At 32.8% G+C, this 23293-nt stretch overlaps 1 protein-coding gene across 1 annotated transcript in view; it reads left to right on the top strand.

The window, feature by feature from the left end:
• FASN3 (Fatty acid synthase 3) overlaps positions 1–23293 on the top strand; it is a 280712-nt gene that overhangs the window by 213966 nt on the left and 43453 nt on the right. The window contains exons 29-30 of the mRNA XM_075362162.1: positions 10848–10993; positions 14812–15059. Of these exons, the coding sequence (XP_075218277.1) occupies positions 10848–10993; positions 14812–15059 (394 nt within the window). The remainder of the gene's footprint in view (positions 1–10847; positions 10994–14811; positions 15060–23293) is intronic.

The following is a 23293-nucleotide window of genomic DNA, read 5'->3' as shown; positions in this document are numbered from 1 at the left end:
TAGAAGAACGATTGCTAACATGTACAGGAACCAAACAGCAACGGCTTCTTCCTTATGAAGAACATAAGGAAGAAGCCGTAATAAGAAAGGGAGTTCGACAAGGATGTTCCCTATCTCCGTTACTTTTTAATCTTTACATGGAACTAGCAGTTAATGATGTTAAAGAACAATTTAGATTCGGAGTAACAGTACAAGGTGAAAAGATAAAGATGCTACGATTTGCTGATGATATAGTAATTCTAGCCGAGAGTAAAAAGGATTTAGAAGAAACAATGAATGGCATAGATGAAGTCCTACACAAGAACTATCGTATGAAAATAAACAAGAACAAAACAAAAGTGTTCTTGTTAGATGTTAGTGTTCTTCTATCTCTATTCTTGAACCCTAAATTTTTTTAAATGCTGAACATTTTATTCCAGTCTACGTTATCAAATGGTATCATGACAATAACACTCTTTTTGAAGTCTGACAGAACTTCCCCTTTTTTGTAAATACTACACACCAGTTTGTATAATCTATCTATCACTTCCTTAGCTGCGCTGAGCAGTAATTCTGCAGGCATCCAGTCTATCCCAGGAACCTTTTTCCCATTCAAATCCTTTAATGCTCTATTAAATTCAGATCTCAGTATTGTATCTCCCATTTCATCCTCTTTGACATCCTCTATACACCAGTTTCTAATTAATTTCCTTGATATAACTCTTCAATACTATGATGTCCCGCCTATGATGTCCTCTGATGTCCAAGGTTTTCTACCAGTTCTCTTTGTTCTGCCTAAGTTTGCTTCTGCTGATTTAAAAATTTCCTTTATAACATTCTCCCGTTCTTCTATATTTTCTACCTTATCTTTTTTACTCAGACCTCTTGCAATGTCCTCCTCAAAAATATTCTTTCTCCTCTTCCTCAAGCTTCTCTAAATTCCACCGATTCATCTGACACCTTTTCTTCAGATTTTTAAACCCCATTCTATATTTCATTATTACTAAATTATGGTTCCTGTCAATGTCTGCTCCTGGATATGGTTTGCAGTCGATGAGTTGATTTCTAAATCTTTGCTTAACCATGATATAATCTATCTGATATCTTGCTGTATCACCCTGCTTTTTCCATGTATATATCTTCTATTATGATTTTTAAACTGGGTGTTGGCAATTACTAAATTATCTTCGTGCAAAACTCAATAAGTTGGTTTCCTCTTTCATTTCTTTTGCCCAGCCCTTATTCACCTACAATATTTCCTTCCTTGTCTTTTCCAATGCTTGCATTCCAATCTCCAACTATTATTAAATTTTCATCTCCTTTTATGTGTTTAACTGCTTCATCAATTCTTCGTATGCACACTCTACCTCATCATCATCACGGGCATGTAGACAATAACAATTGTGTGCTTAGGTTTTGATTTTATCCTAATTACAATGATTCAATGATTCAATGATACAATGATTCAATTATCCTAATTACAATGATTACAATGATCATTAAGCTTTTTGAAATATTCTACTCTCTTCCCTTTCTTCTTTTTCATTATGAATCCTACTCCTGTCTGCCCTTTATTTAATGGTGAGTTAATTATTCTAAAATCTCCTGATCAAAAGTCGTTTTCCTCTTCCACCGAACCTTGCTAATTCCTACTAACATATGAAAACGAAGAAACTACATTTTTTTTGGAAAAAAAACAGCTTTAGTTTTTCATTGTTTTTAGCTGCACAGTACTCAGAAGATTGAGTGATGTTGATATGGCTGTTGAAATCTTCCTGACCTATGCCCTTAACTGCTACTGAAAGAGCTCTGCCCTCTTTCATAATCATTCCTTAGACTGGCTGTCAACAGATACCACTCTGATATAGTTGTACCTATGGTCCAGCTGCTATCACTGAACACTCAAGCTTCTTTACCATTAGCAAGGTATCATGATTCATAGAGGGGAACATCATAAAATAAATAACATCTAAAATAAATTAAATAGTAATGCCAAGTATAAAAGTAAATATTTTAAAACAGAAATAATTATTAACAACATATAATAATGAACTATTAATTATTATTATTATTATTATCTTTTATGAGTGCATAGGATCACTTTAGTCAGTCCATTATCCAAGTCTCTTCAATGGGACTGTTTGGGCCTTCCTCTGAATGTTTTTGTTCTTGATTTTCTTGTTTAATTTTATCTGTGGTGTCTTCAGGTGTAAGGCCATTTTCCTTCAGATCCTCTCTTATTTCTCTGATCCATCTGCATCCTGTCTTGGTTTTTTTGAGTCAAGTCGATACTGTACTGTTTCAGACGTCTTGAGTCTTGCATCCTCATGATATGTCCAAAGAATTCTAGTCTCCTCTTGCACATGGTATCAGTGATTAAAGAAATTTGATTTTCACGAAATACATCTATTCTGCTATTATTAACCAAGTTAAGGCTTACAATAAATCTAGTCATTGGAGGTAAGATGTTTCCGTTTGAAAATTTAAATAAATAATGCTTGCTATTATTTAGCAAGCATGCCTGTACCTGAGATTTCAACATCAATAAGTCCATATATTCCCTTATAAATGTACGCAACATCTTTAATTTTCCTCCTTCATTCCAGGGACACAATGCCCAGTTTACTATATTCTGCTGCATATGAACTTTGGTGTCTACTTAGGCTTTGCTGCCATAGATTCCAAATAAATTTCCTTTGCACAGCTTCAATTTTCGGATAAGTGAACTCTCTATTTCAGTTCCATCACTAAACAATATTCTAATACTGGTCAAATAATGGTTTGATAAAGATAACAGATTGTGTTCATTCACTGAAAGTTACAACTTGCCCATAAAAGCAGGCCAAATCCCTCACACGTTAGATGTTATGCTGTCTACATGTTGTGTAAACAAAAGCTTAAAGTTGAGGTAATGCCTAAGTCATAAATTGTTTCAAGACAACATATTTTTTGGTTGGTATTTTATTAGTAGTGTATTTCTAGTACAGGTCATAATAGATATTTTATCAAGATTCAGAGGCATTGCATTAGTAATTGATAATTACATAATAATAATAATAATAGTGTTAATAAAGGTTGAGAAAATACAATTTTAAAGAAATAACATCTGATTCTAGAAATAAATACAGTACTTTTATCACAAAAATAGTAAAAAGTAAAATAGAAAAATTTTAATCAAGATGAAAATAATTACCCAAAAGATTCCTGAATTCCAAGAGGTACATAAAATTCACAATAAAGGATAACCATTAAAATTTGGTTATTTTGTAGAAGTTACTGATTACAAAATTATGAACGAACTTGAAAAAAGGCGAGCCTATGGCTGGCTGTGAAAATGTTACATGATTTATCCCTTTTTTTATCCTCAAAACAAAAATATAATTTTAGATAAATTCTTCGTATCAAGAAGTATAAATCGTTCGAACGAATGAATCGGTCGTGCGCTGCGCGCAGCCATGAGCGTCATACGCAGATCACGAGCGTACCACGTGATCTGCTCTGTGACAATAGCAGCTAAAATAAAACTGTGAGCACATGCATCAAACAAACACTCACACACCATCCATTTTTATGGGAATGATATTGGGCAAAATTTGAAATTAATACATTATTTTAAAACATTCAATTGAAGTAATAATAACCAAAATAAAAAAATTACTTATAAATTTGAATACATATTTTATGATATTAAAGAAATTTTTAATACCATTCCAACTAAATAAACACTAGAATTAAGAAACAATTTTTTTTTTAAATAAATAAAATATTATGAGAAATTATTATAATTTTAAACCCTATAATAAAACAGATTTATTTTTCTTTTAATAATATCACTTATAAACAAACAGAAGTTTAGCTATAGATAATTTTCTTTTATAAATATTTTCTGAAATATTTATAAACAAATTTGATTACGAGATAATTCATAAAAAATTTAATAACTTTTTTAAAGTTTTTTTTTTAATATAACAAACTAGCAATAAAACCCATCACACAAGAAGTCAACAGGCTCCAAAAGACGTTTGTTGGAAACGTTTTTCATTAATATGCAGAATTTGGAAATATTTCCAGGATGACTTTCCTCCCAGAGAAAGGGACATGGATTCTATTTGACATATTTCTACCTTTTTTTATATTTTCGTTTTTACATTACTAGTTTTTTATAGTTTTTTTTTTATTTTGTTATGGGTTTTCAAATATCTTTTGGTTTTTATTGTTTCTAAACATGCATAATTTATTAAACAGTTGTTTACAAATCAGTTGTACACACTAAAAGATTATTTTATATATAATGTATTTTGTAAAGATTTTGTCTGAAAACAGTAAGCGATTGGTTTCACTCAGATAATGGGTAATTATAATCATTAATAATTAATAAGACAGGTCAACAAAATTAAGGAATTTGAAAGTTGTTTGTAATCTGATAACTGATTTTTAACTTATTTTGTGCACTGATTTCAAATTTGGCCACCATTTTTTTCTATAACATAAGAAATTTTCACAATAATAAAAAAAGAAAATGGAAAAGCGATGTATTGTATATGTATTCCGCGTGGAAAATTTTGTTTATAAAAAATTGATAGGAATTAAAGAAAGGGTTTTTGTACATTTTCTTACCTCTATGAAGACTTGTACTGTCTTTTTCTTTTCCTTTCAACACTTCTCAGGGCACATTTTCTGTTGTAATCAGCTTGCGGATCATCTCTATGGATGCACCAATAGCAGTCTGCAATTATGTTTACATTGCACCTTCCCTGATATCTGCATTCTATTTCCTTTACATCTTGGTGAAATCTTTCACCCTGTTATTCACTTACAGCATCAAGATTTTTGGGGAAGTTATCAATATGAGAATGCAGAAAATGTACCTTCAAGCTCATCGAACAACCCAAGTCTTGGAATTTCATTAGTATGTTTTCCAATATACACTTAAAATTTGAGTCCTTATTGTTCCCAAGAAATTTCTCTACAACTTCTTTAAATGGTTTCCATTCTTCTGTTTCAGTGTTCTCCATTTTGGTTGGAAATACTTTATCTTTAAAAAGTTTACGAATATCTGGACCAGTGAAAATGACTTCTTTCACTTTGGCTTCTGACCGGTCTGGAAACTTATGGCATATGTATTTAAAACACTCTCCTTCTTTAGATAGAGCCTTTATAAACTGTTTCATCAATCCCAGTTTGATGTGAAGTGGAGGTAGGTGGACTTTCCGTGGATCAAACAAATTTTTCCATATTATATTTTTGCTCCCAGGTTCTAATAATACTCTACGTGGCCATTCTTTTTTGGCCCAATGTTCTTCTTATCTTGGCTATCCCATTCACACAAGAAGCAGGGATATTTGGTATATCCTCCCTGTTGCCCAAGAAGCATAGAAATTACTTTTAGGTCACCACATATTATCCATTCATGATTGCAACATTTCAGTTTAGATAGAACTAATTCTAAATTCTTGTAGTATTCTTTCAAATACTTGGAGTATCCTACCAGCACTGAAGCATATTTGTTGCCATTATGAAGAATAACAGCTTTGAGGCTTCTTTTGGACAAGTCAATGAACAGCCTCCATTCATTCACCTCATACTTTATGTTCAACTCCACCATTGCACCAGGAACATTGTTACAATAAATTAATCTTCCATTTTCAGAAAAGTACGGAGTAAAGACTTTTCTCTGTTTCTGTACCATGAGATAGAAGTGCCAAGGGCGAGTAAGTTTTTTCCTTTTAATCTAGATCCTTAAAGTTCTGCTGAATTTTTAGGAAGACTTAAATCTCTGACCAAGTCATTCAGTTCATGCTGTGGAAAAAGTTGTGGTTCGGAACTACCAGAAATAAAATCAACATCATATTATCATTATCATCCTGCGATTCAGTTTTGAAGTTGTTCCGTATATCTTCTAGTTTTTCTGGAACTGAAGGTATAGGTACACCAGGACTGTGAGGTACAGCGCATATTGCCAAATAACAATTTGGTTACACAATTTCTTTCTTATTTTTTAAACTGATCCCTTGTACATCACAAGAACAAAAGTAGCAATCATCACTGTGATTTTCTGGTTCTCTCCAGACCACTGGTACTCCAAACCAAAAAGACTTTTTCTTACCTTTTGTCCATTTGTATAGCTGTTCCATACAAATATAACAAACTTTATGAGGGGCCCACGTTTTATCTTGGTCACCAAGTTTTACCCCAGAATGGGCCTAGTACACTTTCTTAACAAAGTCTGTAATATTTCTTTGCTTTTTCTTCACCACAAACTTCCCACAAATGTGACAGACGTTATTAGGTGAATTAAGACAACCCCTCAAAGTCATTTTGAATTATAAAAACACTAGGACTGCACAAATAAAATAATTTCAAAAAATGAAGGAAAACTAAAACACTATAGACGGTTTAGAAAACTATTTAACACTAGCAAAACCTTTCAACACAACGTTCTGATTGCAACTGATTAATTTTTATTTCAGTCGAGTGAAGGGGAGTAGGAATGAGTGAGTCAACTTAGCTAATAGAAAAAAATTACTCATGAAGTCACTCTGATTAATCATATTACATCTTATTAGTCACTCATCTTACTGTATCAAACCAAAATTATGAACACTACTTGTATTCATTACACATAACCAAACTAATAATAAAATATCAAAAAATTTAACACAGGCCTAATTTTTTATTCACCATTTTATAAATAAAATATATTATTATCAATTTTGAGAATATTTAAAAAATTGATTTAGTGAAAAAATGGTACGTGATTGAATTGTTTGACTATTTTTCCTGAAACCAGCACACAAAAATCTATAAGAATCAGTTATTAATTTCAAACAACTTTTACACTGTTGACCTGTGTAATCATTATAATCATAATCATTTGGAATTTTGCACTCTTGACAGTTTAATATAAAGAAAGGGGTTAAGTATAGATAAAGAAATTCTGAAAAGAAGCCTTGGCTAAAAAAGATTAAGATTAAAGTATTTTTAGTAAAGTAGTTCTGAAAAAAAATTGTTTCTTATGATTAAAAAATATGTATTTAAAGGAATAGATAAAAAAAATTTCAGAGAACTGATTTCCTTTTTAATACAAAGTAAATGTATTTATATATTATATATGATATACAAGTAAAAAGTAAGTAAATGAACAAACAACTGTACAGCTTGATCTCTGGCTTAACATTAACTTGACCAGTTGGCTGTAACATCCCAACCCTGTAGGGGAAGACACCTGCCTAGTGACGTTCTGGTCGCCACAACACCCTCCCCCTGTTCCTTGCCTTGTTGAGCTTTAACGGGAGTCATCTATCGTCCTCTGACATTTTACATCTCATAGTAATAAGCTTGGCCTCATTGGGATGCCGCCGATGTAAATGCCTCGGTAGACATTTGCATCGGTGATTTAATAACTCAGCTTATTGCCTTCGCTGTAGGCTTCGTCCAGACATCTTGAATGTCCTACATCGTCTCCCTCTGAACTAGCGAACCAAGCTCATGGAAGCGCGAACCCTGCGCCTAGTTCTACTTATGAGCCAATTTCGTGAATGTCTTGTAATTCAAGGCACAATAAACACAACATACCCCACCATACATGTTGATCGCAACAACAAAATTTAGTCCTAGTTCCCTTATGAAACTCATCAGTTGGCTGTAACATCTTGATTCCTCCGAGGGGAGAAGATCCCGCATTGTAGCGTGACCGGTCGCTACACCACCCCCTCCGTTCCTAGCCAGTAGTGGCTTTAACGGAGAACATCTTCTCGCCCTCAAACTGATTGCACACCACAGCGTTCAGCTCAGGCCCCGCAGAGATGCCACCGATGCAGATGCCCCGAGGGACATCTGCATCAGTAAAGTTGGCTGTAACAGTGGGAATTGATTGGTACAGTAAAGTATAAAAGGGTCCATACAATTTACGAAGATTATTTAATTTTATAAGTAGGAACAGGAACAGCCATTACTGATTTAAGACACTGTTTAAGAAATTTTATGACAAATTTCACACACTTATATTTTGATACTAAAAGTCTCTAATTTTCTGGGAGAGGAATCAATTAAAAAAAGGTCCTAATTCAATATCTTGGATAGTTAAGGAATTAGTAGGCTTTAGCCGTTTTCCAGTAGAATTTTTTGAAAAGACAGACCTAAGAATTTCTGAAAAAACACTAAAAAAACGTTTCAAACAAACTAAAAATCATTAAAATCAGCCTGGTAGGACTCTAGAATAAGTATGCTTTTATAAAAATGTTAACCTTCTGTATAATAAGGTAGTCGATGATATCTTAATAATATGCAATGAAAATTTTAATAATTAACAAAATTCTACACTTAATCTATTACAAAGATTTAATCAAAATATACTTATCAAACTGAAGATGAAAATCAGCTTATTATTTAGACTTCAAAATTTAAAAAAATAATAATTAAATAAAATTTAATTTATCTGGAAAATCATCTAAGAGTGATAAAAATTCTAATCATAAATTGTAAATTAACATTCTGCTATTAGATTAATGATTCACAGATTGCAAATTTTAGAGTGGAAAAAAATAATTTCCGTTTTAAATAACAATTGTTGTACTTTACAATACTGTTAACAACTTCTTTCACATAAATACTGTTAGTTACAAATACCATTTTCACGTAAATAAAATTACCAAATAAAGAATAAAATTGTTACAAACATAAAATTTATCAACACTTCAAACATAAAAAAAAAACCAAATTAATCTTAATTTTAATAATAAAACTGCACTTAAATTAACAAATTTTGATGTGATAAATTATGTGTATATGATGCAATATTTAAAGCAAATGATAACGAAAAAAGAATATTTTAGTTCATCTTATGGAATACACACAGACCCTTACATTAAATAATAATCCTTAAATACATAACTAAGGAATACAGAATAATGCATAGAAATTTAATAAATGCAGTTACATATTCAAAGAAAAGATAATCAGCATTACAGTGCTTTGAAGAACAACAAAACAAATTTATCCAACATTTCCAAACAGTTAATAAAAATGAAACTGAAATTTTGAAATTAGAAATTCCATGAATGTGTTAAAATACATAAATAAAGGAAAAGATATGGGTAATCATGGGAATAATTTTATATTTAAGGATAAAAATCATTCATTATAAGAATTAATAAACAAAAAAGTACATTTTCATTCTAAACATTTAACTTTTTACAATGAAAACTTTTTTTTATTTTTTGCTTATTATACAGAATGCTTAAACATTGTTTATTATCTATCCTTGTATATCTATTTTCTATTACATATATTTAACATGTATTTTTTTTTAAAGAAAATTCTAAATTAATAACAGATTTTGATAATAGAAATGTAGTGTCTTACCTTTTTTTATATTAGTATCATTTTGTTAAAAACAATTTTATTTATATTACAGAAATTTTTGTTTTTTGAACAGGTGAAATGGTATCTGCGAGACTCTTACCTACAGTTTACAATTTCATTGTAATTTTTTTGGGTTTGTGTTTCTACATAAAATCAATAGAATGATTCTTTGAAAAAAATATTTTTATGCTAGGTTCTCATCTATATCTAATTGGATTTTGTATTACTCTTAAATAAAAAATAGCATTATTTAAACAATATAGTACAGTGGTAGACTGTGTTTGAAAAATGTGTGTATATGTATCTAGACCCCGCCAATATACGAGCTTGTAACATCACGAACAGCTGTGTATTACTACACGGCCTGAAAACATAAATTCTGCTTATCAAATCGAAGTATTACTTATTTCATATTGTACACGGTACATATTTACATTTACTAATTAGAAACAATACGTAATTAATTCTTTTATAACCTTTATTTGTACTAAATTATTAATTTTAAATAATAAACAAAAAACAGCTTACTTAATTTTCTTCATGCATCTAATTCAAACTTCTAGCAAGTTCACCATCCTCGCTAAATGAATCACTATCACTGTTACTTTCATTTTCACTTTCACTATCAGAGTATACACATATAACATAATGTTCTGTCATTTCATCTATCAGTGGTTCCAGTTTTTCATACTCTTTTTCAATATTTTTTTAGTTTTTCACAATAGGGTTTCCAGTCATCTTCATTCATGAAATTAATTTCCTCCGTAATTAGTTTTCCAAAATTTGTGAAAGAGAATGTTGTGTTATCACTAATGTTAGAAAGACTTCATTTCTAACTGCATGTATAAATTTTTATAAGCTTATACATAATACCAATCAGAGCATTAGTCATTGGTTAAGGAATTGTTATTGTTTACGAGATTGAATCATTAAGAATTTTTATACAAGCAATCAACTCAAGTGGAAATAATTGAATGTACAACAACATAAATGTATTGTTTTGGAGCCCATATTGTTTGTAAGTTGAAAAATGAAATAAAAATAATAATTACCCACAAAAATAATGTTTTGGAAAACAATAATGTGATGTCACAAGCTCGTAGATTCGCTGAGGTAACCTACCGACTTGATCTAGCGGTGAACGGGTCTTCCCAAATCAGCTGATTTGGAAGTCAAGAGTTTCAGCATTCAAGTCCTAGTAAAATCAGTTATTTTTACACGGATTTGAATACTAGATCATCGATACTGGTGCTCTTTGGTGGTTGGGTTTCAGTTATCTTAGCAATAGTCGAACTGAGACTGTACAAGACTACACTTCATTTACATTCATACATATCATCCTCGTTAATTCTCTGAAGTAATATCTGAAAGGTAATTACCGGAGGCTAAACAGGAAAAAGAAAGGAAAGATTCGCTGAGGCAACTACATGTATGTGTGTGTGTATGTGCATGTTCATTATGCATTTAAACATTGATTTGATTTGTTATTGTTGTCTGTTTTCTAGATACATGGCAGCAGGAAAGCACATTGGTAAAGTGCTTATTCAGATACGTGAGGAAGAACCTCAGAAAAGTTTACAGCCAAAACCTTGTCTTTTTGATGCAAAACCTTACTTTCATTGTGATACAAAGAGCTCTTACATCATAATTGGTCAGTGATATCATGGTTAACATTAACTGCTACCAATAAGTCACACAGCTTGTATAATTTTTATGAAGGTCATTGAATAGTTCTCACAAATAAAGCACAGATGGTATTAGCATCCATGAATTTAATCTGTGAAGTCTTCTTTCACCTTTTATATTAACAGATATCGAATTTTAAGTCTTCTGTCACAGAATTTTTTTAAATTAAAAACTGAATGAAACTGTTCTTATTGTTTACAACTTCTTTTCAAATAAAAGAATGTTTATGTTAATACTAAAACTGAAATAAGTTAAATATTTTATTCCAATTTCTTTTATTTTTTTGTAAAATACAGTGAAGGTTATTTAATGCAAAAATGGGTAACGTGAAATATTGGTTATCACACACTATTACTCAAATTGTCACCAAAGTAAGTATTTTAAAATTAATTTTTTCATATAAGTAGCAGGAAAAAGTTTTATTTAAATAATATCAGTTAATATGAAAAATGTGTAAGAATAATTTTATTCTGATGATTTTTACACAACTGCAAAATAATTACAAGCATACATATCCAAATGTATGGGTTTATGAAATACATATTAATAAGTATTTTTAGATGTGAGAATCCATTTTTTTCTTCTAGAAATAAAGAAAATATAATATTTTATGTTATTGTATCTAAATAACCTTTCTACCAAACTATGAGAAACCTCTGCTATGATAAACACTCATTCACTGCTATAATACAGTTGACTGTTACTGAGGTAAATAAAGTTTTCTGTATTAAAATTCTGAGTGCTTGTGCCTTTTAATAAATAAACAGGAGGTTCATGATGTAATGATGTGTCGTATCAAATTTATGTTAATTAATTTTAATTATCAACTATTCATTTAGGAACTGTTAAGTATCTTCAGTTAAACAAAACAAATCCAAATGCACTAAAACATAATTCATAATTATTAAAATGTAAAATTTTAAAACTACTTAATTATTTTCAAAAAATATCTTTTTACAGATTTTAAAATAATTATATCTATCCAGATGTAATTTATATCTAGATTACATCTAGATAGTATCTATCCAAATATAGTTAAATTAAATACACTGATTTACAAATTTTTTTTTTCTATTCATGCACTCACTCAATAAGGTGTGTCTAGTATTTTTTGCGCTAAGTTCAAATCTTCAAACCAAAATTGAATGGAGGGCATAGATTTTTAATAACATGGATTTAAAGAAAACCTGACCTTTTTTTTTAAAAGAAATTATGTGGATTATAATTTGATATTATCATTCCTAACATCTGCTTTACTTTAGTAAGGGCTTGTGTATTCAAACTCTGGAATGTCCCTTTACAGTCTCCATCAGTAATTGGTAATCATATTCCAGCTCCCCTGGCTTCCAGCTTCCCTGGTAGTGTGTTTCTGTAATTAATATATGCCGGTGAAAGCATTCATCGTACTCATCACTATTATTCTCAGTGTTAGATGAGGAAAAAGTAAAAATGTGAATGCAATATGTGTATTTTTAGAGTTATTGCATCCCAGATGTTTATAGTTTTCAAAAATTTCACTCACAATTTATACATAGCTCTGTCCCCTTTTTGCCTAGGAATGATTTAAAAATATTTTGAAGTAATATGCATGCTGCTTTCTGAGATTCTGATTCCTTCATTAGCATTATACAGAGGCATTATATAGCTGTGGTCCAATAAATATTCCTTCTTTGATTTTTGCCTCACTAATCCTGGGAAACTTGCTCTTAAGATATAAAAAAATCTGTCATTATGATCCATTGCTTTGACAAGATTTTTCATCAAACCAAGTTTCCTGTATAAGATGAATATTCTTTATATTCACAAGATTTTGTCAAGTAACATTATTTTGCCCAGCTATGAGTGTTCTTTCTTTGGTTAGTCCTTTTTAATATAGTTGTTTTTCCTATGTTTATTTCCTCACTCACATAAAAAATAATAGCACTTAGTATAATCAAGCTGCAGTCCTAATAAAATAGCCTCCATTAAATCATCTTTAGATCTTCACATATGTGACAAGAATACTCTTTTCATACTGTGTCATCATCAGTCAAAATTTCATATTGTCTTATGACTGCTTTACTTGTGCTGAATAAACAACAGGAATTGATGGTTTCTTATTTCTTTGTAAAGAAAGACGGCTTTCATACTCGTTTTAGAAGAATCAATAAACAATCTCAATTGTGTAAGATTGTGATGCTGCCTAATAAATTTAATAAAAAATTTAGATTATTGCAGTACACTTTATTATCTTGTAAGGAGAACAGGTGCTAAAATTCTTGCTGCGTAACATGGAAAAAACATATTTTAATACTACTTTCAAGGAGGTTTCCAGCCTTGTAACCTTGAAACCAGCAACTCTGATTGTATTTTAGACAAATTAAGTCCATTAAGTTCCGCTTGAGTAATCTTGTGAGATTTAGTGTTCTAACCTTAGAAATCTGAATCCTCTTCTTTCTCATTACTTTCTAAATCACTCTAGTCTTCTTCATCGTCAACTTTTTTTCCAAAGCTCCATGTTTTTGATGGAACCAGAATAGGTGAATCTTCACTGTGTGAAATAGATCTTATTGCTGAAGGAAGACTGGAATACTCTACAGATTTCTTGAATTTACATTTGATGTCTTTAATTTTTTCATATAAAAATATAAATTATATTATAAAATATTATTTATAAAATATAAATTTTGTCATATAAAAATCTGCTAAGTGGTTCTTGGGCTTTCTCTACATCATACGAACAGCAAAAGGTGTATGTCATACTGAAAAGGGTTTGTCTGTTTCCTTAGTCAGCTACTTAGTAAAGTTACACTAAATTTATAGCTGTTCAGATGTATTGGGCCCAAGACTCATCCTGATCTCCTATTTTCACCCAAAATAAAGCTCATGATTTTATTACTGAAAGAATAATATTCCTTCTTTGAGATTTAAAAGTTAATTTGCCACATACATAGCAAAAGTTGTTAAAATGATTTACACAACTACAAGGCATTTTTAATCTTTACTAACAATTCACAAAAAAGCAATGTTTATGAAGGACAACATAAACAATATACCTCTTTATCAGAAAAAGCAGAAATAAAACTAAAGACCAAATCAGCAATGGTATTAGCATGAAAATCAGAACGAGTCAGATACTGACTCTTATCTGGATTATTCCGCTGCAAAAATAGTAACTGAAATGACTATATCAGTAAATAAATATTAATAGTCATTAATAAAGACTATTTGTTAAATCATATTACTGTGATAAATTTATTTTTTCTAGAAAGAATGAGCCATTGTAAACAATTAGTATCAACATCATCATTTAATGTAATACCATATTAATCACACTGGTAATCTCCTTCAAATTATTTTACTCTGAATCATTTATAAATATGGCTCATTTATAAAAAATAGCCCTGACACTAAACAATTTTTAAGAACTATATAAATTTTCTTCCTTCAACAGTATCAGAGAGCTTAATGTTAAAATTTCTTTTAATGAAAAAAATATTTATAAATGTAAGATCTTTCTTTAATTTCAAGTATCTTTAATTTATAACAAATTCATCAAAATAGAACCCAGACCCCTATAAAAAAATATTTTTTAGATAATTCTGCAAAGTTGCTCAGGAATATTTATTTTCATATTGTTCTTGAATCATAAAAATTTTCACTTCATGGGAGCCTATTTTCAATGCAGTGCAATTTTAGGTTTTCCATTTCAGGTTAGTTTTGTTTTATTTCATTCTAGATATGATTAATATTCTTCATACTTTAATAGTCCATTAGTTGTATTTTAATTGCCTTCAATTTCAGGTGGTTTAGGAGGATTTGGTTTGGAATTAGCAGATTGGATGATATTACGTGGTGCTAAAAAGCTAGTGTTGGCATCAAGAACAGGAGTCAAGACTGGCTACCAGGCGATGAGAATTCGATTATGGGAATCTTATGGTGTGACTGTTAAGATTTCAACTGAGGATATTACAACTGAAGAAGGAGTAAAAAATCTGCTTAAAGATAGTAACAGTTTTGGACCGGTGGCTGGAATATTTAATTTAGCTGTTGTAAGTTATCTGTCTGTGATTTTGCCAATTTATGCCTACAGATGTATAACTGTTACAAGTATTTTCCCCATCTTTTCAAAATATTTAAATTAAGAATAATTTGTGTAATATGCTAATCATATATTGCCATTAATCTAGTTTTCAGAAAATTTCCAAAAAACTGTCAGTCTTCAAAATCAAAATTATAGCATGAGACAACTGCTGTTGCAAGATGTTTGCTTTGTGTATTGCAATGTTGCACTTCTCTAAACCACTAGATATTTTTATCTGAAAATTATTTTATTATTTATAAATATTGCAAATCACAAAGGATAATATTGTAGCATTCACTGCTGTAATGTTTGTACTTAATATTCCCTGACAAACCACCACATCATCTGATTTCAAGACACTTCAGATTTTCATAGTTATAGAAAGAAAAATTCCCTGTTATATACTGTATTTGTTAAGTACAGCACTATATTTACGATAATTTCTTAACAAAAAGAAAAACTAGGTATTTACCATTTAAGCAGACAAATCTATAGTTTTTTTTAATTCCTTATTTGTATCTTTCACAATAAATTGATTAAATATGAAACCGTTTTGATAAAATGTCTCTATATTAGATGTTTTAATTTTAATCTTTTTTAATAATTTACTAAGTTCATGATGTCATATAACCTGATTGTGTCTATAGATTCTATGTTTGAATTAATAATTTTCAATAATAGTTTTCAAAAGTAATTATCAATATCGCCTTCTAAATTGTGAATTATTTTATAGTATTTTTTGTATTTAATGTATTTGCCTTTTATTTATTTCATGTGTTTATATTTAAATAACACCCACTGACAAAAAACATTTTTTTAATGTTTCTGTAAGTGTGATATCATTTCTTGAATTTCTTTTTTACATTCATTTCAGGTCTGTAAGCCTGTAATAAAACTTTTCTATCACCCTTAGTTTTAAATAAATTATACTTCAAAAAAAAAATATATATATATATATATATATATATATATATATATATATAGTTAAAATCTGTAAAATTTATAATTTTGCATGGCCACACTTGTGTTAGAATGAATTCACTGATGCATTTCTTTTACAAATAGCCTCAGGCAAATCCTGAATTAATGTCCAACAGTAATCGTTACTTACATCTCTGAGGTTGGTCCGGAAAAAATCCAGATGTGAATGGAGGAAATGTATTTTCAAAGACATATTACATTCCATAGCTCTGTATGAAGTAAGAAGTTGATTAACAATATCATGGTAATTGTCAGATTTTTGTTTGCCAATAAAATCTTTACAAATGTCTTTAAATGAAGCCAAGCTGCACTTTCTACATTATTTAACAGAGTTAAATGCATCATCTTTGAACAGCTCTCTTATATGAGGACCAACAAATATTCCTTCTTTAATTTTTCCTTCACTTACGTTCGGAAACTTCAGCCTGATGTACAAAAATCGAGGACTATCCTTCTTCATTGCTTTCACAAAATTTTTCATTAGTCCTAACTTGATATGGAAAGGGGGTAAAAATATTTGTTTGGGTTCAACTAAGGGCTCATGAATAATATTTTTCCCAATTGGAGTTAAGTTGTCTCGTTTCCTCCTAACATAATGTTTATCCCTAGCTTGGCTGTCCCATTCGCAAAGAAAACACTTGTACTTAGTATAGCCTAACTGCATGCCTAAAAAATAGTATAACTTTCATATCACTACATATGTTCCAGCTAATTTTTTATAATTTATTTTTTCAAGAACGTTTTTCATCACATCGTTTGTCTCTTTCAAATTAATACCATAAGTGATTGGTATAAAAGGATATTTGTTACCATTGTGTAGTAAAACAACTTTTAAACTATACTTGGACTATGAGAAGGCGCCAATTCTCATGTTTATGAACGTATCTTAAGTGCAACATAAGCTCATCAATATTTGTGCAATAAACCAAATTATTTTTCATCAATAAAGTACTGAGAAAGAAAGTTCTTTTTGTTGGCTTCAAAAGCCCAAAGTTTTTGTATTTTTTTTAAGTAACTTCCAACTTGCAGTCTTGATTCTAACAGTTCAGCTTGAATGGTTAATAAACTTAAATCAAGTCATTTAATTCACTTTCTGATATAAGATGTGGCTTATTGGAAGATAATTCCAAATCAAAATCATTGTTGTCTTCTTCAGTACTGCCTGATTCTTTATTGATGCTTTCAAAACATACATTCACAGGGGATTCAGGAACTGGAATAATTTCACTGTGTGAAATTATTCAGGCCTGATTGCAGATTGCAATTAAGGATATTTTGCAGTACATTTAGATTTTTTGTAATTCCAGACACAAACAAAAGTAACAATCGGTTGCATGATCCTTTGGTTCACGCCAAACCATAGGTACACCAAATGGCAAAGCCTCTTGTGTACCTTTCGGCTATCCTCTTAAATATACAGAACAATTAGTGCATACTATATGAGAAGCCAACGTCTTATTGTGATCACCAATTTTACACTGAAAGTACAAATGATATGCTTTTTTAATTAAAGTTGTAATGTTTTTTCTATTTTATTTTACGGTAAACTCATCACATACATAACAAAAGGCATTCACATCATTTATACAATTTTGAGGCATTATGATTCTGCACTGTTAACAAACTTAAGTCAGCAATAAGACTAAACAAAATTAATTCATTCCTAAATCCAGTGCTTAATACAAACAACACAGCTGTATTTTCAGCTATATGCTTTGACTTGCACAGACATGTTTAATCTCATCAATGAAAGCTCACTCTTCAGTATTAGATATAATGTCATAATATGTGACTGTGATATGATTTAATTTTTTGTCTAGTATTGTTTATTTATGCCTTATAAATTATGTTAACAAAGTTAAACAATAAAAAATGAGCTAACAAAATACAATATAGGTGCTTAAAATGCTAACTATACATTGAAAAATGAAAAAAAAAATCCTTTAATTAATATTTAAAAATTTTTCAAAAATGGTGGGTGATAGAAAGATTCTGAGTTCATATTCATTTTCAGTATCAAAAAAAAAATTAAAATCATGTATTGCATGTTAGAAAACAAAAATTATGTTTATAATTATAATTAATATGGACTTTAATCACATCTAGTTTTTATCTTGTAATCTAGTTTTTTATTTTTATAATTTGTCTTGCATTGATTTTAAAAGTATATTATTACATATTGATCAGATTACAAGATTTAATTATTGGTTTTGTTTTCAGCAATATTACTTAAGACTGTAATTATTTTACTTTACTTTACTTTACTCCGTGTATTGCATTCAAAAAATGTGTGCTCAGCGTCATTTTATCTCGCATCGCCGTATGGGCACCCAGGATTATTGCTTTTGTCCATCTTAAAAAGATATTTATTAAAATATCTGTGTATACCTTGCCAAATTCACGGTTGTACCAACTGTCCAGGTACTCCACCAGCCTAGCAGTCTATCTGCCCCTCTTCTCATTATTCTATCTCTCTTGCCAGTTCTTCATGGCCTTAATCCTGGTCAGTTGCCTGAGCTGATCTTTCAGTTCTTCGATCCTCTTTAGATATACCTCTGTCCTCTCCAGTGCCAGCAGGTCAATTGGGATCACATCCGCTATTTCCACTGTTGCTGGTTCTGACACTGTACGGTACAATGGTACAACCGCTTCCATCTTCTGCACAGATGTCATATGACTCCTATAGGTTTTCTTCTGTATTGCCTCTGCGCATATTTCGCTACCATACAATAGTATGGAGTGGGTGATGGTTATTAGTAACCTTCTGCTCTGTGTGGATCCACCAGTATTTGCCATGAAGTGGCTTAGTGCTGTTGATATCTTTGTTGGTTTAGTTGTGACGGACCTGAGTTGATTTCCAAATGTCAGCTTAGTGTCAAGTCTGACTCCCAGGTACTCAACCGCTTTTGTATTTGATCTTTCTTCTGAAAGAAGAAAATGTGTGCTCAGCGTCATTTTATCTCGCATCGCCGTATGGGCACCCAGGATTATTGCTTTTGTCCATCTTAAAAAGATATTTATTAAAATATCTGTGTATACCTTGCCAAATTCACGGTTGTACCAACTGTCCAGGTACTCCACCAGCCTAGCAGTCTATCTGCCCCTCTTCTCATTATTCTATCTCTCTTGCCAGTTCTTCATGGCCTTAATCCTGGTCAGTTGCCTGAGCTGATCTTTCAGTTCTTCGATCCTCTTTAGATATACCTCTGTCCTCTCCAGTGCCAGCAGGTCAATTGGGATCACATCCGCTATTTCCACTGTTGCTGGTTCTGACACTGTACGGTACAATGGTACAACCGCTTCCATCTTCTGCACAGATGTCATATGACTCCTATAGGTTTTCTTCTGTATTGCCTCTGCGCATATTTCGCTACCATACAATAGTATGGAGTGGGTGATGGTTATTAGTAACCTTCTGCTCTGTGTGGATCCACCAGTATTTGCCATGAAGTGGCTTAGTGCTGTTGATATCTTTGTTGGTTTAGTTGTGACGGACCTGAGTTGATTTCCAAATGTCAGCTTAGTGTCAAGTCTGACTCCCAGGTACTCAACCGCTTTTGTATTTGATCTTTCTTCTGAAAGAAGAAAATGTGTGCTCAGCGTCATTTTATCTCGCATCGCCGTATGGGCACCCAGGATTATTGCTTTTGTCCATCTTAAAAAGATATTTATTAAAATATCTGTGTATACCTTGCCAAATTCACGGTTGTACCAACTGTCCAGGTACTCCACCAGCCTAGCAGTCTATCTGCCCCTCTTCTCATTATTCTATCTCTCTTGCCAGTTCTTCATGGCCTTAATCCTGGTCAGTTGCCTGAGCTGATCTTTCAGTTCTTCGATCCTCTTTAGATATACCTCTGTCCTCTCCAGTGCCAGCAGGTCAATTGGGATCACATCCGCTATTTCCACTGTTGCTGGTTCTGACACTGTACGGTACAATGGTACAACCGCTTCCATCTTCTGCACAGATGTCATATGACTCCTATAGGTTTTCTTCTGTATTGCCTCTGCGCATATTTCGCTACCATACAATAGTATGGAGTGGGTGATGGTTATTAGTAACCTTCTGCTCTGTGTGGATCCACCAGTATTTGCCATGAAGTGGCTTAGTGCTGTTGATATCTTTGTTGGTTTAGTTGTGACGGACCTGAGTTGATTTCCAAATGTCAGCTTAGTGTCAAGTCTGACTCCCAGGTACTCAACCGCTTTTGTATTTGATCTTTCTGCCCTCTCCATTTAGTATTGGTTGGGATCCATTGTCTGATGAGTAGAACCATCTTTGTCTTTTCCATAGCCAGTTGCCATGTTCTTCCATCCATAATACCACTCTCCACATTAGCTAGTTTAGTTTCATCTGAATTTCTTCTGTATCCTGTGCGACTATTATAGCAGCTATATCATCCGCATATCCTATTAGGAATGTGTCTTGCGGTAACTCCATGTGGAGGATCCCAACATATACCACATTCCACAGATCTGGGCCCAGTATAGACCCTTGTGCGGCCCCCACAGTGATATCTTTCCAGAAAGATCCCTCCGTGTTTGGTACACCAATTTTCTTTGGCTAAGGTCTATCATTCATATCAGGTATTGTGATACTCTGAATTTTTCCCCAGAGCTACCATCATATCGGTTCATCTAACAGAGTTAAAGGCATTTTTAACATGGAGCATAACCAATAGAGTTGACTTCCTATGATGCTGATTGCCGCTCTGTGCCTCTAGGATCGTTTTCACAACCTCTTCAATCGCGTTAACGGTTGAGTGGCCTCTTCTGAATCCATATTGTCTCTAAGAGATCCCTGGGTTCTGGATCACTACTAGTCTTCATTTCAAGAGGCTCTCTAGTAATTTCCCAGCAGTATTAAGCATATAGAGGAGTCGATAACTCGATAATGTAAGTGGCCCTCCCTTTCCCTTGCTTAACAGTACGAGTCTTTGAATCTTCCAGCTCTTTGGGAAGAGCACTCATTATGCATTCTAAAGAGCACAGGTGAGTTGTGTCACACTACAAATTTAAGCGCCTCTATGGGAATGTCATCCAGGCCTAGCGCTTTCTTGTTTTGCTTGCCTCACTGCTTCCCTGAGTTCCCCCTCTATGAAGAGTAGTATGTCATCAAGGTCTGCTATAGTTGTCAGTTCATTTGTCCTGTTTTGGGTGGAAAAAAGTGTATCCACGATGTTCTGCATGGGCTTTGGTGTCATTGGCGAATTTGGATGTCATGTTCCCAGTTGTCGCATCACGAGCTTATAGCCCATTCTCCAGGGTTCTTCATCAACTTGTTCTGGAGGGTCTCCCATTTATACTTTTCGCTCTTCCTTATCGCATCTCAGACCGAATGTCTGTGCCACAAACGGCAACTGAGCCTGAAACAGTTTAACGACCAATATCCTAAATAGCTCCTAGAGCTTACCTAACAGCATGAGCGGACTAAGCGTGGTGATAAACACCACCGGCTTACGTGTTCAAACCCCGTAACTGTTGGCCCGAAACTGTTTTACATATTACTTCAGGTCGAGTCTTCCTATCCTAACTGGGAAGGCCGCGACCTAGTTTGCACCTGGCTCAGGAATATCCAGGTCACCTTTCTTGGGCTTGAGAATACCCCCAACGAATCAAGACAGACACTCACAGCTACTCAGATCAGGAGCATCATCGCAACCACTTTGTGAGGGCTCAGTGCTCCGATGTCCTATCGGCTTTGCGACGGCTCTCCTTAGCTGCTCAGCAAAGCTGAGTTTCCGGTCAAACATCATACCGAAATACTCCGACCAGCAAGGATCGGAGGGTGTCAATACGCTTCTTTGTTAGAATCACGTTCTCCGACTTGCTGAGGGTTAGAAACAGATCATGGTCGTACAGTCAGGCGCTGATCCTGTGCATCGCATCAGTCTGCTGAGCCTCAGTTGGGCGGGCTCCACGTCGCGTTCTGCAACAAGTAGCGCAACGTCGTAGGCGTACCCAACCAAGGTCAACCCTTCCGGCATCTCCAGCTTCAGCAGGCCGTCGTAGATGGCGTTTCAAAGTTTGGGGTCGACGTTAGCTTACCGAAGTCTCGTACATGAGACCGTGGTTCCTCAGGTATGCGTCCATCATTCTGAAGATATATGGAGGCACGTGGAACGAATGCTCCAGAGCCCGAAGCATATCGCTCCACCTTGCAGAGTTTAACGGGTTTGTCATGTCCCTTCACCAGTAAAAAATCAACTGAGAAAAAATCGTTTTGACCATGGATAACAGCATTATTGAATATAAAGAAACAGTTTGTTTCTTAGGGTCTCACATGGAAGATACCTTTCATGCAAGGCACACATTACGGAACTAGAAACGAAGTGTCAGAAAGCCCTAAATGTCATCAAGTGTTTGTCAAACTTGAATTGGGGCTCTGATAAAGAAGTATTGTTGAAACTTTACAAGTATTAGTCCAATCTATAATAGACTACGGATCAATAGCATTTGGCTCTACAAAAGTCTCATCTAAAGAAACTCGACGTGATCCATAATACAAGAACCACGCATGTTACAAGAGCCTTCTGCACAAGCCCGATTGACAGTATTTTGTCAGAAGTCGGAGTTTTGCCGTTGAATTACAGAAGGAAAATAATTCTAAGAAACGCAGCTCATGTCTTGGCTTTCCCAAGTTGTATAAATTTTGTTTCTTTTTTTATACAGTATCGAAAATTGATTGATTGAACAGTATCGAAAAAACCCACCCTTCCCAGACCTGCTGGGATAAGAAGAATAGAGATCTGTGGAAACTGTGGTTTTAATTTGCCAGAAGTTCTGTCAGTTTCCAAAAGAGACGTCCCATAGTGGTTTATGTCAACGGTGGAGAGCAGCATCTACTTGAAGAAAAAGATAGAACAGGGATTACCCAACGTTTGTATTCAAAATGATTTTCGAGCTAATTTCAGAATATAAAAGTTACAAACATGTATTCACCGATTGGTTGAAGACCGAGAACGGCGTTGGAAGCTCCTAAGTAGTATATGGCGAATCCCACTTTTTGGGACTATCTAAAAAAGTCAGTGTCTATACAGTAGAGTTATATGCTATTCAGCAAGCTCTTTTCGTATTGCATTACAACGAGAAGAGAGTGCTTCTCTTCTCTGATTCTTTAAGTGCTATCATTGCTTTAAGGAATGTGTTCAAGCATGATGCACATGTTGAAGAAATATTTACAGGAATTAAAAATCTCAAAGATAACGGTAAACAGTGCAT

This window comes from Lycorma delicatula, chromosome 4, assembly GCF_047948215.1.
Source record: "Lycorma delicatula isolate Av1 chromosome 4, ASM4794821v1, whole genome shotgun sequence".
In the NCBI taxonomy this organism is placed as follows: Eukaryota; Metazoa; Arthropoda; class Insecta; order Hemiptera; family Fulgoridae; genus Lycorma; species Lycorma delicatula.
The sequence above is the reverse complement of the archived record's forward strand: the minus strand, read 5'-3'. Positions and strand labels throughout refer to the sequence as shown.